At 36.9% G+C, this 19,769-nt stretch overlaps 1 protein-coding gene across 2 annotated transcripts in view; it reads right to left on the reverse strand.

Annotated features, from left to right (window-relative positions):
- tfec (transcription factor EC) overlaps window positions 1-17,950 on the reverse strand; it is a 74,429-nt gene extending 56,479 nt beyond the window's left edge. For both annotated transcript variants that reach the window (XM_015352677.2, XM_015352676.2), the window contains exons 1-2: window positions 17,888-17,950; window positions 1,220-1,439 (exon numbers count right to left, since the gene is read on the reverse strand). In XM_015352677.2, coding sequence (XP_015208163.1) covers window positions 1,220-1,408 — 189 coding nt within the window. In that variant the 5' untranslated portion in view covers window positions 1,409-1,439; window positions 17,888-17,950. The remainder of the gene's footprint in view (window positions 1-1,219; window positions 1,440-17,887) is intronic.
- Between the last annotated feature and the right edge of the window lie 1,819 nt (window positions 17,951-19,769).

The raw sequence follows: 19,769 nt of genomic DNA on the forward strand, positions 1-19,769 counted from the left end.
AAGAATGTAACTTTCTTTACCTATTGCCAATCATATAATAATCAAATAAATAAAGTACCACCTGCGTGTCTATTTACAATAATTGAAGGCCTTTTGGCAACCTCTAGTGGCAGCTGCAGTTGCTCATTGACCAGCCTTCCACATAATCAAAATAATATTTTTTATATTTAAAATAATAACCTTTTCAATGTCATCGAATTATTTAAAAATCGATGAGTCTGACAGCTTCTCCAGCTTGGCTTGTTTTTCTTTAAATGCTTTCTATTTTATTTGTTTCTGAGAGGGTGAAAAACCTTTAAAAAAACACACATTTCCCAGGTGTGCTTTCTAGATAACTTAAGACACAAAAAACTAAAGTGACAGTGTTAGAATTCTGAGCAATTTCTGCATTCATTGAAGCAGTTTCATTGCTTCATTGTTCATTCTGAAGAAATTCTATCATCTTTGTTAATGCCTCTGAGGATTCAGAATACTTCTGTCAGGTCTCCTTTTAGCCTTTTCAATGCAAGACTTAAAAGGTTCTGTTCCTCCAGCCTGTCCATGTAGGACATTCCCTTAAGCCCTGGTTGCTTGTCTCTGGACAGATTCCAGAGTGCTCTCCTGGGTAAGTGTGAGCTGCCCCCAGGTGCTCAGTGTTTCCTTTCCTTCTTCCAGAGATACACTGGCAAGGTTAGTTGGTGTCTTGAAATCGTCCCTGTGTGTGTGTGTGCCCCTGCAATAGACTGGCTACCCCTCCAGAGTGTGGTCCCGCCCTAAAGCCCTCTGTCTGCCGCAACACTCTACAGGAAGAAGTGACTATGGATGATGGGAGAATGGATGGTGCACAAATGTAACTTCTTATTGAACCATTCAAATTGAAATATAATGTTTTCATGATATCTCTGCTTATAATGGAATGAACACCCCCATGTGAAAATGGACTACCATCAATAGCATATTCTTATCAAATTCTGCTGTTTTCTGTTGTTTTTCATCATTCTGATACTGTACAGTACATGGAGCACAAATATTAAGATAGTCTTTTCTACCGAAGCAACTATGATGCGTTTTGAAATCAGTACAAGACAGGCAATAGTTTTTAGTATTTCATGTCACACATTAAAATAAACACAAAGAAATCCTGAAGTTGCATATACTTAGCAACAGTTGAAAGGGTAGCTGGTTAGCTTGATTTAAAGTTAATTGAAGCAGAGTATAGAGAGACAGATGGATGCAGTACCTTATGTGGAGTTTGTGGCACGTGTCTGAAAAAAGGGTACTGTCCATACAAGGCCTGGGTGCAGGGGCTGTGTGGATATTGCTGGTAATAGCTGTAGCAGTGGGGCCCGATCTGGCTCTGCCTCTCCTGGTTTCTTCGGTCCTGCTCCTTCATCAGCTGCAAGTGCCGGCCTGTGTGCGACTGTAGCATGGTCTTGCCCTTGACACCGCTGTCTGTCAGGCTGCAGGGACACAAAAAGACACCCACTTCAGACTGTTACTCCAGCAGCATGTCAAGAACTGCTAGAGTACCTGCGTGAGACACATTTTTTTTCCTTTCTCTTACATCCAGGGTCTTCAGAACTCACTGTTTTGATGGTGACTAGCAAGATTGTAATATAAATTCAGCCATCTCCTAAGCTGACATCCCATAATAATGAGTTAAAAGTCAGCGGCTATGCAATACAAATGCATCAAGTCTTGCCTCTGCCTTTGGATTTTCTCTATCTTCCTTATTTATTAGAGTCACAGAATATCTATTAAATTTTATTTTGCGTGTTATAGAATGTCAGTGCATGAGCTGTTTGAAGATCTGTTAAACTCTTATTAATGACACTCAAATGCATATACCTGTCATTTGTGTTTTCTCCTGATTGCCCTGAAGATTTTGTCATTTCAATAATACTGTATCATGCTGCTTTCAAGGCAGGGGTTTTCAGCCTTTCCTTGCCTGCAGAACCCCTGCCCAAGAAATCCCTTACAGTAAATCTCCAACTGAAGTCAACAATAAATTACTGCTACTATCAGTTACAGAACATTTAAAAGTTAAATTGAAGTTGTGAAAATGAAAGAAGTATCTTAAGTGTTCAATCAAACCACATCCAAAGTGTATACAGTAAACACCACTGAATTTGGGGTGAAAGGCTTTTGGTTACTTCTGGTGACCCCATGGAGATCTTTGAAATATCTCCTAGAACCTCTGGTTGAAATCCTTTGTTTAAGACAAGAGGGAATTGTAAATCTAGGTGATGCACTTGGCACTAGAGAGAATCTATAGTATCTGAATGGCTCGAGAACAAATTATGACATAAGATGTTTTGTACGTTCTAACATTTCTGAGGAAAACAGCTCTCCAGAAAGCAAAAGGGAGTCTGGAACAGACTTACACTGCAAATCTTCCTGAAAGGATATATACAATTTTTCCTGAATCCCATTCCTTTTCAGAGTAGCATAGTACTGATTATCCTCGTTAGTAACAATTGTCTTATGAACAAAAAGCAAAGTACAAAAAAAAATGAGAAAATAAAAGTACCTTAATAATTACAGATTTCACCATTAGTATTTAATGAAGTAGTAATACATTAGTACAGACTCATTCATATGATGATTTCACATTCACCTACTGTATTACATGTCCAATACAGAACAGTCATTTCAGTATTTTAATGTGAAAAAAGTGTCGTGGAAAAAGGTTAAATAACAGACACCTATCACATTCAAAGCAAGCTTTGTAAATACAGCAGGTTGTTTAAGGTGGACAGTATATTAATACAATACACTTTCAACTGTCCTCGTGTCTCGTGTCTTGAAATTTCATTTACAGTAATTAAGTGTGGAAAGCATGCTCCACTAATTAAATGATCACGTTACATATATTAACAGCAAAGCAAACATGTTTCACACAAGTTAAGAAAAAAGAGCTCAAATAGCTATAGTAATCCAGAGAGAAAATCACTGAAACTCACTGCTCTCCAAACAGTTTTCTTATAAGTATCAGAAGTTTTGTTTTGGGATCACTTTGCCAAAACTAAATATATACGTCTCAGATGTCTAAGAAGTAAGCACAGTAAAAAGTCTGACATGTAGAGTGCATATCATGTTAAGGTTTTTCAGACATTTATATCTTCCATAGATCTTCTCCCTTTTTTGCATTAGGTAGATTTAGCTGAAGTAAATTGAAACCAAAAATAAAATGCAGTGACTCTCACAGCTTTCTTATCACAACATTATAAGTACTGTACATGCTGTAGTTTATATTATATTGATGTATTAATGTTTCTTTTCGGAAAGTTTGATTGCTGTTTCCATTCTTTTATGTTGGCATACAGAGATTTAAGTAATGAAAAGTAAACAGATGTACTCACTAGACCAAATGTTTCAGTATTTCCACATCACAGTTAATCCATTGAAATATTGGTGCACTGCTTGCATTAGAAGGTGTGTGCTGCAAAGTCCCACTTGCCATTATTTAAATTTAAATCATTGTAAAATGACCAACAGGTTATTCATCCTTTTGTTCGAATCTTTTCCTCATCCCCACCCTGTCTCAAACTTTTCTTTCTACTTGCAACCGTGCATAAATGGCAATGACTGATGTCACACTGCTTTCAAAAGCTGTGTCCTGTAGCTAATTGGCTATCTAAAACCTGTCTTTTCTGAGCAATGTTTAATGAATGATACACACTGCCTTTCTCAGATAAGAGGAGGGAGGATAATGAATATGAGATTGACAACACAAGGGCAGAAATAAAAAGTGGCAGATTAGGCCCAACTCCCAGGCCCTGCACATTGTCTGTCTAAGTCGGGCAAATGAAGACACAGAGCATCAACCCATTGAAAGGGGATTAGACTTTTCCACAGAATAATCAACAAACATGCTTAGTCTTTGTGGGAACCATTGACTTCAGCCTATTTCTTGCCACCATCCGAATGGATTTACTTGGAATATCAGTTGTCATGGCTCATCAGTATTCCCCATTAGAAGCGAAGCAGGAAGGGAGATTTTGGTCTTTCTGAAATGTTGCTTTGAAAGATAAACAGAGCAAATACGAGAATGGCTTCTAACAAGCCTGTAAGGCAAGAACACTGTGCTTTAAGCACGGTTTGCACTTCAGATGTGAGGTAATTGGCAAGCCTTGTACTTTTTTTCCTCTGTAATTCCTTTCTTACCGTGGTGAAAGTGCTGCTTAATCATATTCTTCCTGGTAACAACACAGCCAAGTGCTGCTGCTGTATAATTGCCCTTACAAGACACTGGTATGTTTTAAGAATCAAAAGAGAAGTTGAGCACTGTCCACTCTGTTGCATTCCCACATTCTCAAACAAGCATTTTTAATTTACTTTCATTCGCCATAGACATCTTCTTTGTCTCAACATTTAAAATTATTGAAAATGGACAATTACAAAAAAGCAAAGTCATAACTGAGTAATGGTGTCATTATTTTGACTATTTTTTAATGAATAAGAAAATGAGGACACATTTCTGGAATCTTTGCACAGAACTGAAAACTTAGTATGTAGGTCATTCTGAAAAGGAATTAATATAGAACACAATTTTCCTCTTAAGAAATGCTCGACAAAATGTCAAATTCTTGTCATTTCCACTTTCATTATGCTATCAGTAAGCTGTTTCAACTTCACAACAGGGATCAAGCTTGTCGCATTTTTAATGACTGTGTACAGAGGACCATAATGCATGTAACACCACTGTATTTGTTGTAATGCAAAGACCACCATTGGTGATGATCAATGCTCCAGCATTCACACTTTCTAACCCTTGAAAGGCCAAAGAAGATTATGATAAGCTCATTTAGATACATCCTCCTCATAGGTTAATCGGGTAATGAAAAAGAGAAGCATGCCAACTGGTAACACATATAACACCAGTACATTGATTGATTGCTTTTGCAGTTTCTGCACTGGGCTGGTGTCCTGTTCGGGGCAAGAATAGTCATGTGCTCTCAGTCTTGCTTTACACCCTCAGCCTCCAGTATAAACTCTGGGTTGGTCACAACCTGCATCAGGAAAAGGGGCTTTCTCATAAACAATGGATGAATGTTGGGGGTTTTTCTAGTAAAACTAGCAACAAAGGATGGAAATCTACTGTATGGTAGAGACTACAACAAATCCTTACAATTCTAAGAAGCAAACTGTGCAGGAACAAGACACAACTGATAAGAATTAGAATGAACAAGATAAAAATTAAATCGGTGACTAATAAATGTTAACAATTTAAAGATTTTCTTCTGAAAGCAGAAATTCTAGATCAGATTCTAGAAAGCGGTAGTGCAAATGGTCAATTTAGAAAAATAGAAGATTTTACATGATAAAATGATGTAGGGGGAGTACAATGAATTGTGGGAACAGATCAAAAGGGATATTGTAAAGACCAAGAGAAAGACTGAAAAGACAATCACAATAAAGAAAATGTACTTTTTCAATATTAACACAACAAAATAACAGGAATGAATGAAGTAAAATGTCTCTCACAGATATTAACAGGATACTCTTAGACTATGAAAGGAAAAAGATTGATTTATTAAATGAATATTTCTCTTTTTTATCAGGGAGAAAATCAACATCATGCCTAAGACAAAAGTGAAAGTTATATACTAAACAGCAATAGCACAGAAGAGGCCAATATCATACAGAGGCATTTTCAAGGAACAGAGTATTGTTCATAGGCATTTAATAAATCTCTTCCAGAAGTCACTCAAGCCAGGTGTAGTGTTTATGGACTAAAACATGATAATGCAGTACCTGTTCATAACAAGCGTTTTTGGTGACAAAATTTCATAATTTCAGAATTTAGTTTTTGGTGACAAAACCAAATCAAGTAACTATAAACCAATAAGTTTTACTTTTGTTGTGTGTAAGATTCTAAATAGAACAATTAAAACCAAACTAGACGATCATCTATATCAGATATTTATGAGGAGATCAGACCCTAATCTCACCCACTTCCTCCTACTTTCTGTAAGTACTGTATAAGTATCACGCTTTTTACCTACCTGTTGGTAACCTTTGTGTTTCATTTTTGCATCCCTCCCTCCACCCCCTTCTTCCCACATGTAGTTGCTCCCAGACTCATCCATCAATAAAGGACAGGGGAATTCCCCGACAATCCCACCGTTGTGGTCGGATTGTTGTTCTTCCCAGCCAGGTGAGATACAAGGAAACTAATTATTTAAACAGGATTCTTCTGGTAGGTGTTCAGCATGGATCTATAAAAGGAAGGCCTTCCTTACCTAACTTAATAGAGTTCTTCAAACAAGCAGCAGAAGAAGAGTGTACAAATACAGTATATAACATAATGTATTTCAATCTTCAGAAACCTGTAGATGAGGTAATTCATAAAAGATTCATTCTCAAACTGCAGACGTTGCAATGAGGTGAGTTCATATTGGAGTGCCACAAGGATCTGTTTAAGGACCACTGCTCTTCTTCAATGGTCTAGCTCTAGATTGTGTTATAGTTTGTACACCAGTCAAGTTCACAGATAATACTGAAATAGGGGGATCAGCAAACAGTGTAGAAGTGTCAAAGAAAGTTCAGAAAGATTTAAATCAATTTCAAGACTGAGCAAACACCTTGCAAATTTCATTTAATACAGACAAATAAAGAGAGAGACCACATGCAGGTACAGTTGGAGAAACATACACTGTAAATATATGACAAAAACAGCCGAGACTGAAGAAGCTAGAGATGAAACAAGGTTTAGGTTTTTATTTTGACCTCTTTGCATCTGCTGTAGATCAAGAGCAGGGCTTGATTCAAGTATTCATAAAACATGAGTCAAAAACATGAGTCAACCCAATGGCCATCTTCACTATGAACCAAGAAAAACAAAGCAGAGGATACAGCTGGAAACTACAGGGATACACTAGTGTCCATCAAGAACTGACTACATGAGGTCTTTGGCTCAATTAACTGACATCAGCAAAATGAGCTTGATGGGCCCAATGACCTCCTGTCCTCCTTTGTGTTCTTATATCAGCAGAACCTGAAGAAGTATTAACAATGTTAGGTTTTACTTAAATCTCATTAGTTTAAGCTTTTTATACAAATAGATATGTGTGACTTTCAGTCACATAATTATACATCTTAAAATCTGTTTTCCTGTTGCAGGACAGGTCAGCCTCAGTTTATAAAAACAATTGCCTAGATGATTCCAATGTGGTATGGTTAACTTAAGAATTTATTCTTCTCAGAAGGAGAAAAAAATGGAAATGTTTAACCTTCTTTGACAAAGTAATAAAGTGAAGAGAAAAGAGCTGTCTGTGGATGCAGTCATAGAAAAAGAGTGCTCACAGCATGAGAGAGTCTGCAGATGAAGAATGCAAGCTGTGGCTCCTATTAATTATACTTTAGGGCCCCACTTGATTTGTTACGGTTGTTGTTGTGTGATACTACATATTACAGAATGACCTTCACACCTACAGGGGATATGTTGAGCCATTTTAATCTCAAGTCCTTGAAGTTGTTGAAAGACTGACATTCTCACTTGCTGTGTATTAGAAAATGTTCTTTGAAAAGACTGAAAGCAATACAAGTGCTCTTGACTCTTTGAAGGAAAAAAATATCAGACCTTTGCTTTCTAGATTGAGCTGCTTAAATTTGTTTTTTTCTGTTTGATAGACAATGGGGATCTTTGAGCAAAGTCCTTAGAGGACAACAAAACGAGTGTTGTGATCCAGTGAAACACGCTTCAAAAGTTGTGCTCACGTCTGTGAAGACTATTTTCCCTCCTTTTTTCCACCTCTGAAACAGGAAGTGTGTGTTGTTCTTGGGGAACTTTGAGAAGTGGTGTCACAGTCTAGTGACCCTTTCTCCTCATTAAAACATTCCCAGAGACAGTTCTCTGCATGGCGCTATGTAACTCCAACAGCCATGAACTAATTTGGAGTCCTTGTTTTGATCATACACTGGTGAAAAGACCAAACAATATTTTTCTCTTTCAACACACAGATGTCTTTCAGCAGCTCGTCAGTCTTTCTCACTTCCCTTTAAAGTAAAAGCACCTATTTATTTGCTCTTTTCACTACTAATTCTCTTTTTGTCCTTTGTGCCTCCTGCGAAGCTAGCAGTCAGACACTGCTGTAAAAGATTTTCTCTACGGAAGACTTGAATCACTGAGCAGGGATAATGGTGTGACTGAGGCAGACAAGTTCAAATTCAGAGGCAATGTACAATCAGGTTCAGACCCTGCACTGGCTAACATGTTCGTTTGCCTTTAAAAATTTCTGTGTTAGGAATAGAGGATAGTAATAACACTTTTCAAAATGCCATCGCATTTTAAGCAGTGTTGAGATAAATTGTAAAATACAGTAATTCTGAATAGTATTCTATTTACTATGTTACATACATGCAGAAAAACCACCCTAAATAATTTTTCCCTCCCTACATCCTTTCCTAATTTATCTTCTCATTGCCCTTCCTCCTCTGTTCACCTGAAGGATGCTCCACAGCCATAATATTGTGTTTCCACTCTATTTTTTGCTTTTCAGTATTAGTTAACTAACCTATGCTTGCTTTGTTTTCATTTACTTATGTTTCCTCCAAAAAGACTAAAAAAACTTTTAAAAGTTTTTGTTTTACTTTTCTGTTCATTTGTGTTGTGAAGGTGTTTGTGTTCTCAGAAGCTAAAGCAATGCTAGATCTGGACAGTGCTTGAATAGATCATGTTGGAGGTGTTCCAATGGGGCCAGTAGGTGTTACTTGTCACTCTGTACCAGAGAATCCAAATGCACCAGAGTGTGGTCACCAGGAACACAGCCCTGTAAGAGGTGCCGTCCTTCAAAAGACATTTCAAATGCCAGATGCTGACCCCCTTTGGTAATTAGACCTCCACTACCAATGATGGCACTGTTCCAAAGTCTCACAGTGCTACTGCTGCAGTCCTCACTGCTCCACTTTACTACTTGTGCAGATAGTATCTGGTACAGAATTTCTGCAATGAACAAAGTCAGAGGTGCCCGACTGTATAACACTTTAATAAGCACGGCACCCCTTTGTTAGTATAGCGCTTCCTTCTGAATGAGAATCAATATAAAATAGCAAAGTTACCATTTTTAATAACAGCTATATCACCCTGCAACTCACAGCTGGTAACCTATTAAAGCCAAGCAGGTGTGAGCCTGCTCAGTACCTGAATGGGAGACCTCCTGGGAAAAACTAAGGTTGCTGCTGGAAGATGTGTTAGTGGGGCCAGCAGGGGGTGCTCACCCAGTGGTCTGTGTGGGTCCTAATGCCCCTATACTGGTGATGGGGACACTATACTCTAAAAAGGTGCCACTCATGGACATTTTTACCAATCATGTCCACCTTATAATCCCCATTTTTGAATTGGCTTAATCATTTTGTTCTCCTCCTCACTGATAGCTGATGTGTGGTGAGCGTTCTGGCGCACTCTGGCTGCTGTCGTATCATGTGAGGCATGTCCAGAAAAGCAATGTATAAGTGAAAGGAATTATTATTATAAATTATTGATTGGGTTGTCCATGAAAGTGCTATAATAAGCATATTATTCTTGTTCTTGTTTCTGTTGTTATACTTTGACTAATATAATTTAAATTCAGAACTGCGGGAACAGAATCATGAGAAAGCTTTTGTGCAACAGAAGTTGTCTGCAATATTGTTACTTTTGAAAACATCTGCTTGACTCTTCCCTATATCACCACCAGAGGTCCCCATAATATCATGGATCAATTGTTTCTGGAATTTATACAACTGAATAAATGTATTCAATATAATGCTTTCTGATGGTGGAAAATGTACATTTAAGTTAAAAAATTATATGGCCTAAATGTTTTAGTGGAGAACTAAGAAACGAACAGTAAATAAATTCTCAAGGAATTTGTCATGCAGATTTTTGCTGGAGAATAGGTCTGTAGCAAAGCAATCAACTCAGGAAGCATGATTAAGAATAGAGGAGAGGTCAGAAATGAGAAGAGCCCAATGCAGCAGATGCTCTTATCCAGGATAGCCTCCTGGTGTACAAAGCAGTAAGCACTAATGTATATCACACAGGTGATTCTGGGGTGATTGCAGGAAGCCAGACATGGAGATTTCTCTGTGTTCTCATCAAGACAGTTTGGGGAAGCAATGAAACAAGAATGCTGGGGTTTACAGGGAAAAGTATGGATTTTAAATCAAGAAAGTTGTGCTCTTGCTTTATTATGATCTAGCTTTAGAGGAGACTTGGTCCAAGTACAAAAAACCCAAAACAATCCATAAATGTATCAATACACTGAATCAAGTTAATTTAAAATGGAGAACAGGAAAGACGTCTGTAGAGGCTAACCAGGCAAGTGGATGAAGCCCAATCTCTGGGCTCTTTCAAGAAGTACCAACACGAAACTACCAAACAAACAAGACAGACTGAATGACCTCCTCTGATTTGGCCTCCTATTTGATTTGTCTTTATGTTATTGATAGGTGCTGGAGGACCAGCAGGCTGCAGTCTTCCCTCTGGACCAGAATTCGCAAACCAATGCCCCAGCAGTCCAAACAGAGACACTGTGGTGAAGGAGGTGCTATTTTTGGCTGTGACGTTAAACTGGCGTCCTGACCAATTAGTCATGAATGATCCAATGGCACTGATATAAGAGTACCTGCTCTAATGAACAACACCACTGGTCATAAATGACTAATGATCCGAGGATGTGATGATTCAGGGTGTGTTAACCACCTTGGTCTCCTGGCTGAATTCCACCCTGGACTTACACAATCCGGCCTTCCTAAAGTTCCTCCTTAATTCAACTGATGAAGCAATCTCTCACTTCTCCCCCCGCTGCGTTGTGTAGTGCATAGAGTTTGCAACTAGTCATGCAGGTGGGTGCCGCACTGCAGCGGATGAAGAGAGTCTCCTCGTATACCGTATGTACAGTGCTTTTAGGATCCTTTGTGATGAAAAGAAGTATATACAAGCAACATTCTCTGATCTGACTGGTCAGAAGGTAACATCAATAATTCAACTAGTGCTGCCATAAGAACAAGGCAGTTAATATATACATTAAGGACAGTGTGATAGCCATCTACACAATTCAAGGGTATTTGTTTGGAGATGCAGTTAACTTTTAAACTATTTAAACTAAAGACCTCTGTAATTTCTCCTTATTATTCACAGGAATCTGGATGACACATTTCTCTTTTCAGAACTCATTTTTTTAAAGACAGTTGTTCCTTTTTGAATTTCAGTGCTCATAAGCCTGTGTCAAAGAGAACATACCGTAGTTCTGAACTATCAGTGATGTTTTTTCAAATTTTGCGTCATGTGGGAGGAAAGGTATTATTTATTGTACTTGAACCTCTTTTTCAGTTTGTCCCATGGCTGGTCAACATTATATTGACACCTTACTCACAGCAAGTCAACGTTACAGAGACTTTCTGCATTACACTACATTGACACATGCAGATGTTTAGTATTCAAGCTCCCCCAAAAAATATTGAACACTTAGATCCTGAACAAGTTATGTAAATTATTTCAGTGGAAATTTTGCAACTTCTAATAGAGCTAACATTCCCCTCAAAAGGGAAGGGCTGGAAATGGCTTCCAGAGCTAAATAAAAATCTTAACAAGCCAGTGAACGGTTAGCCAAAGACAAACAGACAGACAACCAAATAGATGGCAAGAGAAAAACAGACAGAGAGAGAGATACAGTAGCAATGCTTCATCACTGTGACACTTAAATTCTAACCCACATTTTGTCCTCTGAATCACTCTGTACATGTCATCAGTAGCTCTTCTTTGGTAAATGGCTCACTCCCACTTACATTACAATAGTCACAGCAGTCTAACCCACGACATGACCTGGGTTATGTAATGTTTCCTACATGACAAGGAAAGCCCCAGGAGAATACATTGTTCAGGGCTGAACTGCTGAATGGTGAAGGGCCAGCTGGAGTATGAACTCTAGCAGTACAGATTGTAAGCGGTACTTGGCTTGCGAGTGTTCGATGAAGCTCTGGAGTGGCACTCTTCCCTCTGGACCAGAATTTCTAAACCTGTGCCTCAGTATAATGATCAGAGACACTGTGCTCTGGGATGCACCAGCCTTTGGATGAGACATTAAACCAAGGTCCTCACTACTTGGTCATTAAAGATCCCCTGAAACTTTTAAAAAGAGTGGTGGTATCCTCCTTAAAGTCCACTCTGGGGGTTAACAAATAAGCCTTCCTGAAGTTCCCCCATACTTCAATTGGCAAAGTCATTTCTCACATCACTGCCTGATGTGCTGTGTAGTGGGGCTGCTGCCACATTATGGCTGCTGTGCATCACCCAGAGGCTGCACTCCAGAGGTGGATGAAGTAGGTCCCCTCCTATGGGAAATGCTCTTCTGGATCCTCAGGGCTTTGAAAGTGCTAGATACGTGTATAGATTTATTATTGCTGTTGTTCTATGTGAACATATCGTATAAAGAAGTGACTGCAGTAATGAAAAGGACAGGTTTTCTCATTATTGTTGTTACTGTCAGTTCTGGTTTAAAGAAGTAGTAGATATGAGCTCTGGTACATGACACTTCCAGAGAGAACACTGCTCAGGCTGCACAGAGCCAAGAAATCAGAGCGGAAAGAGCTTCGGCACAACAGACAACGACGTCTCACACAGAAACTGACAACAAGATAAAAGCTTTCCAGCAACACAGGCCCACATCACTGGTCTATTGTCTTTATCTCTGCAAATGAAATTGATTTCTATTTGGCATATATGTTTGACATCTATTCAGTCTTAACAGTGTGTTTGCATTAACTTAATTCTTCTTACGATATTTCTTCTCTTCCTAAGGAAAATCACAATGGCATATGTGAATGACAGGCTTTCCCAGAATATCCGTGCACACATCCCTTCCATATTTCTTCAGCTCAATGTTAGGGATGTGTGCAGCCAGCTGTGGTTTTGGTCACCCACACATATCACTTGCTGCGCCGGGTGCATAGAAAAGGCATCGTGTGGTCTCCAGATCATACTGTTTCATAAGACTTCACAAAATATTCGAAGGTTATTACTTTTTTTCATTACATACATTATATGACACCGGTATCATGAAAGTGCTGTTTTTCAAATATCAGTTATCAATAATGTCATTTTTTAAAACAATTGCTTTTTTAATACATTTGGATATAATAAGGATTTTCTCTAATAAATAAGAAGTCATTATCTGTGAGCCCCTCCAAACAGCTTGTCAACAATAACACGCTGGCACATATCAAGAAAAAAAGCCTACAAGAGACTCACAATAGTAGACATTCTGTTATTCTTAGAATATAGTCAGGCAAAAGTAATGTGAGCATGACTCATCCCTTCATGTGCTTTCGAAGTGCCCACAGCAAAACCCACCTTGAACAACTAGAATCTTATGCACACTGCACACCACAAGACTGCTTCCTACCAACACCAAATAAAGGATTGCACAGAGCACGCAACGATATGTAAATATACAAATGCCCGCCGGAGTTTCCTGATCTCTAGCTATTACCATGCAAAATGTACAATATTCTAGGAAAAAGAGGAAATGGATAGAAGCATGGGCTGAAGAGGGTATTCCTGCTGTGTCATTCTGTGGTGTGAAGCAGACCGCAGAAACAAAAACAATCACTTCACCTAAAATGCCCCAGTCACAAAAGACTATCAAAGGAGGTAATGAGCTATTAAAAACTATGTGACATAAATATCTGTTGTCTTCATCTACAATGAAATAGATTTCTATAGCCAGAGAAAGAAATATTCACACCTTATGTTTGTAAGTGGTTCATTATTTAGAAATCTTGTTAGGATGAGTGAGTATTCAATTACCTCAATATTTTTTTAACAAACAGGATAAAACATATTTTTTATTTAAGAACACAGGAGGTGGTGGCAGAATTTTACTGTTCAGTTGCTATGAGTTGTTTAATGTAAGAAGTAAACCAGGCTAAAATGTTGGACATTAATAAATGCTCATTTCAGAAGTAAAAGCATTATGTATTTATCCCAGTCAATTCTTGGGATCACGTGCATTCTAAAATTGATTATTAATTGAATGTGTATATATTAGAGTGCTCGTTGTGTCCTGACTCACCTGTAAAAAAATGTAAATTTCAATATTTTAAGTAGGCACTTGTGAATCCTCAAAATTATAAACTTGTACAAGCTAACAGAAAAAAGAGTAGTGTGATCAGTGAGTGAGTATGAGAAAAAAATACTGGTATTTTCTGATTCTCCCAACCAAAAAGTTCTAATATGAGGAACTCTTCTGACTGTGGATCCTTTGACAAGTATACAGTTTCCTTTTCCATTTGAAGCTTGACAATTGTGGATTTGGTGAAATAACCAAGTGAAAGATCAAAGTAAGACATGGCAAAAATATTTTAAATTGCACAAAAGGTAGATATGGTATATTATTCTATTTTTTACCTTAATTGCAATAAATACATCTGTTTAAAATCATGGGGTTGGGATAAAGCTTAATATTGAATATATATGTGTATATGTATGTGTATATTTCTATGGACTTTTCTTCCATTTCTCATTGTATAGAAACAATGTGATTATCTGTTTAAGTTTCTGTCTGCATTACTTGCCAGCTGTCCTGAAAATGCTCCTCAGGGCGAAGCAGAAAGAAACAAGGTTGGGAAGGACAGAAATTGTGCACAAGTGTAACCAACAACCCTTGGATCATATTGTCACACACAATTACTTGCCCCTTGAACTTGTACTTCAAATACTACAATTTTTGTCTGGATTTGTCTATACTACAATACAAAGCCTTGGGCAGACATGGAAAGTGGTCATGAGCAAGAATGGCACAATAAAGTGCGGCTTCATGAAGAGGAGCAGGTATAGTTACTGTAGATAAAATAGCTGTAATAACTGGTAAGAAAGCAAATTGTTCTACACAAAGCCACTGTTGGGAGTCAAAAATATGCAATTTTCTTCACAGAATATGAACAAAAGCAACTCAGTGGAGTTCTTCAGAATTCACAGTGAAACATGAACCAGAGGACACAAGTGGAAACCGCGAGAAAGTAGATTTAAACCAGACAAAAGGAAGAACTTCTTTACACAACGGGATGTGAGTGTCTGGAGCTACAAGTCATGGAAGCCACCAGTCAAGTTATCCAGTCATATTGCTGAATCCAATGTACAAGCTTCCATCAAGAAACAGCTCTACATTTTTCTAGTCTCCACATTTCATCTAGAAATATTTTGATGCATGCATTGAGTAATTACCATATAATCAGTATTTCTTTTCCAGTGCTAATTGTTATTACAATCTATTGATTTGCTTAAATTTACTATAACACCATTTTATTCTTTAGGTCAACTTAAAATAGTGGTGCTGTGCATTTGATATAAAACTCCACATGCTGATCAAGACTATGTATTGTACAGTATGTCATGTCAGCTCTGGATTTTGGGACCAGGTGTTACCACATGGCCTTTTGTCATGCTTTTATGCCTGGTTTTGTCCCATGATTCAACCTTCGGTGTCCATTATCTGGTTTTCTTAAGGTTTACAAGGGGAAAAAAGAGGAACCTCTGGTTGAAGTCACTGATTGTTACTACCACCCCTGCACCAGAAATCAGGTGTCTTGATAAAGACGTGGATATACAGTATGCCACAAACGAGATCCAGAATGATTACTCACAAGTCATTCTCTGGTGACATGAGGCAACAAGACATAATGGAAAATGGCATGCTTTCACTGGGGTGTTCGCCAGGATCCTCACACCTCTAACATCGCTTGCTGGATTAAATTAGACTGTTAGAGTGATGCTACTCTCTCAGGTCTCTCGGGAGAAGTTTTTCTGTCATGTTTTTATTTTATACCTAAGGAGCAGCAGTTGATTGATTATGGAGTGCTCAGTTCCCTGAAACCTCGCTCCCACCCACCAGGGGAACAGGGGTCTTTTGATACTGTAGGAATGACACTTATTGTAACTGTGCGGTTCGCACTCTCTGAGGTATACTGCATCGGTTTAGAAAATATGCTCAAATGCTTTTAAACATTAAAAGAATCTGTTATAGAAGTGAATATGACCTCTGATATCAGTTAAAGATATAATTGTAACAGAATATCATCACTGGGTAGATTTGCATGTAGATACTGTATATGCAATGTACTGTATACAGTAGTTTTTTCAGTACACACGTATCTCGCTATTTTGAAGTTGCTCCTAACAGTTGTCCTTCCTCATGCTTTTTTATGGCCATGTAGCTGTGCAATAGAAGAATTTTCAAAGTGTTGAGAAAAATAGAAAAACAGTGATTTGCTTTTCCTATGACAGTGTCAAATACAGTATATTTACTTCAGATTAAATTTTTCAATTCTGAGAAACTTGTTCCCAAAAAGGTTCTGATTTTATGAGACATTTCTGCAGCTTTATAAAAAGAAATGACAGGAACATTGGCTGTTTTATAACATTGACAGTAAAATAACTTAATATGTAGGGCTAACATTGAAGAATCAGGTAATAGAATAGCACATTTTTATGTTCATGGTTGTACCACAGACATTGTAAGAGTATGTGTTGTCATACTATTTTTTAATTTGCAGTCTTGAGATTAACACCATTTAAACATAATTCTAAGATATGCTGTTTACTCTGAAAACCTTAGTACAGTCCAAAATTACTAAGTTTTTTAAATGGATGCAAAGTATGATCTCTTGTTTTTCATTAATATGCCTGGCTTGCCACAGAAAACCTAGACTTACTTAAATATCCTGAATACAGATGTTTAATTTTAATTCGCAAGAATCTGAAGATCAGTAGCTCACTAAAATCTTCTGTGAGTACAGTATTTATCCCTTGATAATATTTAGCATTTTGAATACTGTATGCAGGATGGGTAATCAAATTTCCATTTCTGAAAACTAGCTATAGTATCTGGAAATGTTGGTTTCCCAAACACATTGAGTCATGGTTGTTATTTTCATTTAGTTTTTTTTTAATGTTTTAATTAATTTTAATGTAAATTCCATACAACGCAATTAAATTGTGAAACTATGTTATTATAAGACCACGCTGTACATTAAAGCCAGTTCACTGCATCTTAGAAGTAAACAGCTGATACAAAAAGCACAAAACTATAAGCATGAACAAGTTCATTTTTCATCAAAGTAAATACATGAACCAGAGAAAACAACCGTTGTATGTTCACTAAATTCTGTGGAGATACTAACTTAATTAAACATAATTAGATTTATCTAAAGCAACATGATACAAACAATAAGACACAGACAGAGCTTTAAAAAGGTACACACACATTGTTAATTTGTGAAGCAATACAATTAACAACACATACATAATGTTATTTAAATATTTAAACGAAATAAAAAATAAGAACAAAAATTTTAAGCGAGAGAATTCCTGGAACAAGAACCTTTATCTCAAAAAACCTAGTTAACAGGCGTCAAGTTATCAAAGAGATTGCCCTCATGCAAAAGTAACAATGGAAGATAAATCAGTGTTCATTGTCTTTCTTACAATTAGCTAAGCTCATTTCATGCTGTGTGGAATTAACACACACAAATTAATACCTATAATTTCACCTGGGGTTGTGTGAAAATCACACAAAGAGGTGTGTGTATTTTCATTCCAATGGGATGCAAATTTATAGAAATTAAATTTGATTTAATTGTGAAAGCTAATTTTCTGTCTGTGAACTCCTTCTCACTTTGGATCCCCATTCAGCCTAACTCAAACACTTTCTTTTGATGTTGCCACCTTGAAACACATGTACTTCATTTTAGAAATGTACTGTATCATTGTCGGATGTTGAAACAATATCAGCAACTCTCTAGCTACTTAAAATTTGTGTCGAAAACACTTTGATTTAATAAAAACAATAAGTGGTCAAAGCAAATATGCAAAGGATTTTGTGACAATGAGTATTCTCATAAGATCATAAGTAAACAAATGTGTTACCTGTTAAATTCTTAAGGCCGTGTGATGATAGACATTGTGGATCTGGTAGTCTAGATATTCAGCACTGTCTGTCAGCATTTTAAAGTGAAAGGGGTGCTAAATATAAAGCAAAGCTCGTTTCCTCTTTTTTAACATTTTTTTCATTGTCTAAGGAACTGTGTGCAAAGAGGAAGTTGATTCGCCATCCCATTATTAGGTTTGCACACATCGTTTGCCTTTGTATTCCAAAATTCAAACTACACCAGGAATAATGATTCACAGATTTTGATTTGTAGCATTAAAAAAATATGTGGAAAAGGTTCATGTGCCTTCCCATAATAACTCTATTCAATAATTTATGTCCCATGTGTTAAAATTCACAAATGCAAAATAAAACAGGAATATCTCTTCACAGCTGCATAATTCTTTTTGTGGGAAAGGTTTCAAAATGAAAAACTACACAAGTTGGCTTAGAAATCTCTGCCTTTGATGTGTTCTCTATTTCCTCTTTAGAAATTATCTTACGTATTTAAATATCGTACTTACTTTATTGTGCCAGATGGGAAAATTACTTTGTAGCAGGTAAAAGACATAACACAATGCACGAAACATTTAACACTACATGAGCCCATTAACAATGAGACATACATGATGAGAAAAAAATATATAAAAAATAAAAAATACAGTTAATTGTCCAAATTAAGCAGATTTACAGATGTGGGAATAAAAGATAATTTAGCTCTATTGCATTTGACTCTAGGTGGTCTAAATTGACACCCAGTTGGAAGAAGGGCAGATTTACAATGCCAGGGGTATTCATGACAGTCAATGATTATACTGGCCTTCCACACTACTTGTTTGACAGATATGTCTGAAAGCTGTTTTAGAATTAGATACATGCTTGAAAGCAATTAAAACCAAGCTTTCTATTCAAAAGATAAACAAAGCAAAATGCTTAGTGTTATCTGTTCTTCAAAGGAAATTGAAGAGATACTGTAGATATTTGGAGAATATGAAACAGAAAAGAACAATTGTTTATTAATTGATGGGCTGCTTCCTTAACTGGTGAGTTTATACGTTTATTTAAAAAAAAGTCAATTTATCTCCTATAGTATGGCAACTACTTAAGCCATGGTGGTTTCACAACAAAAACATTCATTTTGATGAATCATCTTATCATCTGATGGCTCAACCCACATGACCTAAAAAGTGCACAGGCGCACTGCTTTATAAGAAACGCAAATACATTTCAATAAGATACTAAGATGTATTAAAAAAATAAAACGTTTTGATTCATAATAAAGAGTTTTCATTTTTTTATCTATCCATTTAAGTAATTTGTCAAGCCATTTTTGAGACGTCTGAACCATGAAATACGGGTAGAGTTTTAAAAACTCAAAGTAAGATTGTTTTATATACATAAAATGCAGCGTGAAATCATAGCTCCTTTCCTCTTTTTACAAATAAGACAATCCTCAGAAAACAACCAATGCAGTGTGACCATAGGATACATAAATCAAGGAGTTATATCCTGACCGTTAAAATTAATTTGACATTGCATATTCAATGTTTATTCCGATTACTCAGTAACAGTAACAAAATGATAAAATATAAATATAATTAAAAATATGTGATGACTTTCTACATATTGCAGATCAATTTTAGAATTAGATTCAATTCTAATTTTCTTGACATGATAAAACATGATCAAAACTTTAGGTTCCTGCCACTGTTTTTCCTGACATCCAGTATACATTGTTATTTCTAGACAGAGGTATTACAAAGACGTCCCAGTTTAAACAATAAAGATACTCCCAGATGAAAGCTTCCGGTGACTGTCTAACATGGCTTAGTTCACTTTTTCTTGATGACACATGTATGTATAAACATGTGTAAGACTGTA

Source organism: Lepisosteus oculatus, chromosome 7 (genome assembly GCF_040954835.1).
Source record: "Lepisosteus oculatus isolate fLepOcu1 chromosome 7, fLepOcu1.hap2, whole genome shotgun sequence".
Lineage (NCBI taxonomy): Eukaryota > Metazoa > Chordata > Actinopteri > Semionotiformes > Lepisosteidae > Lepisosteus > Lepisosteus oculatus.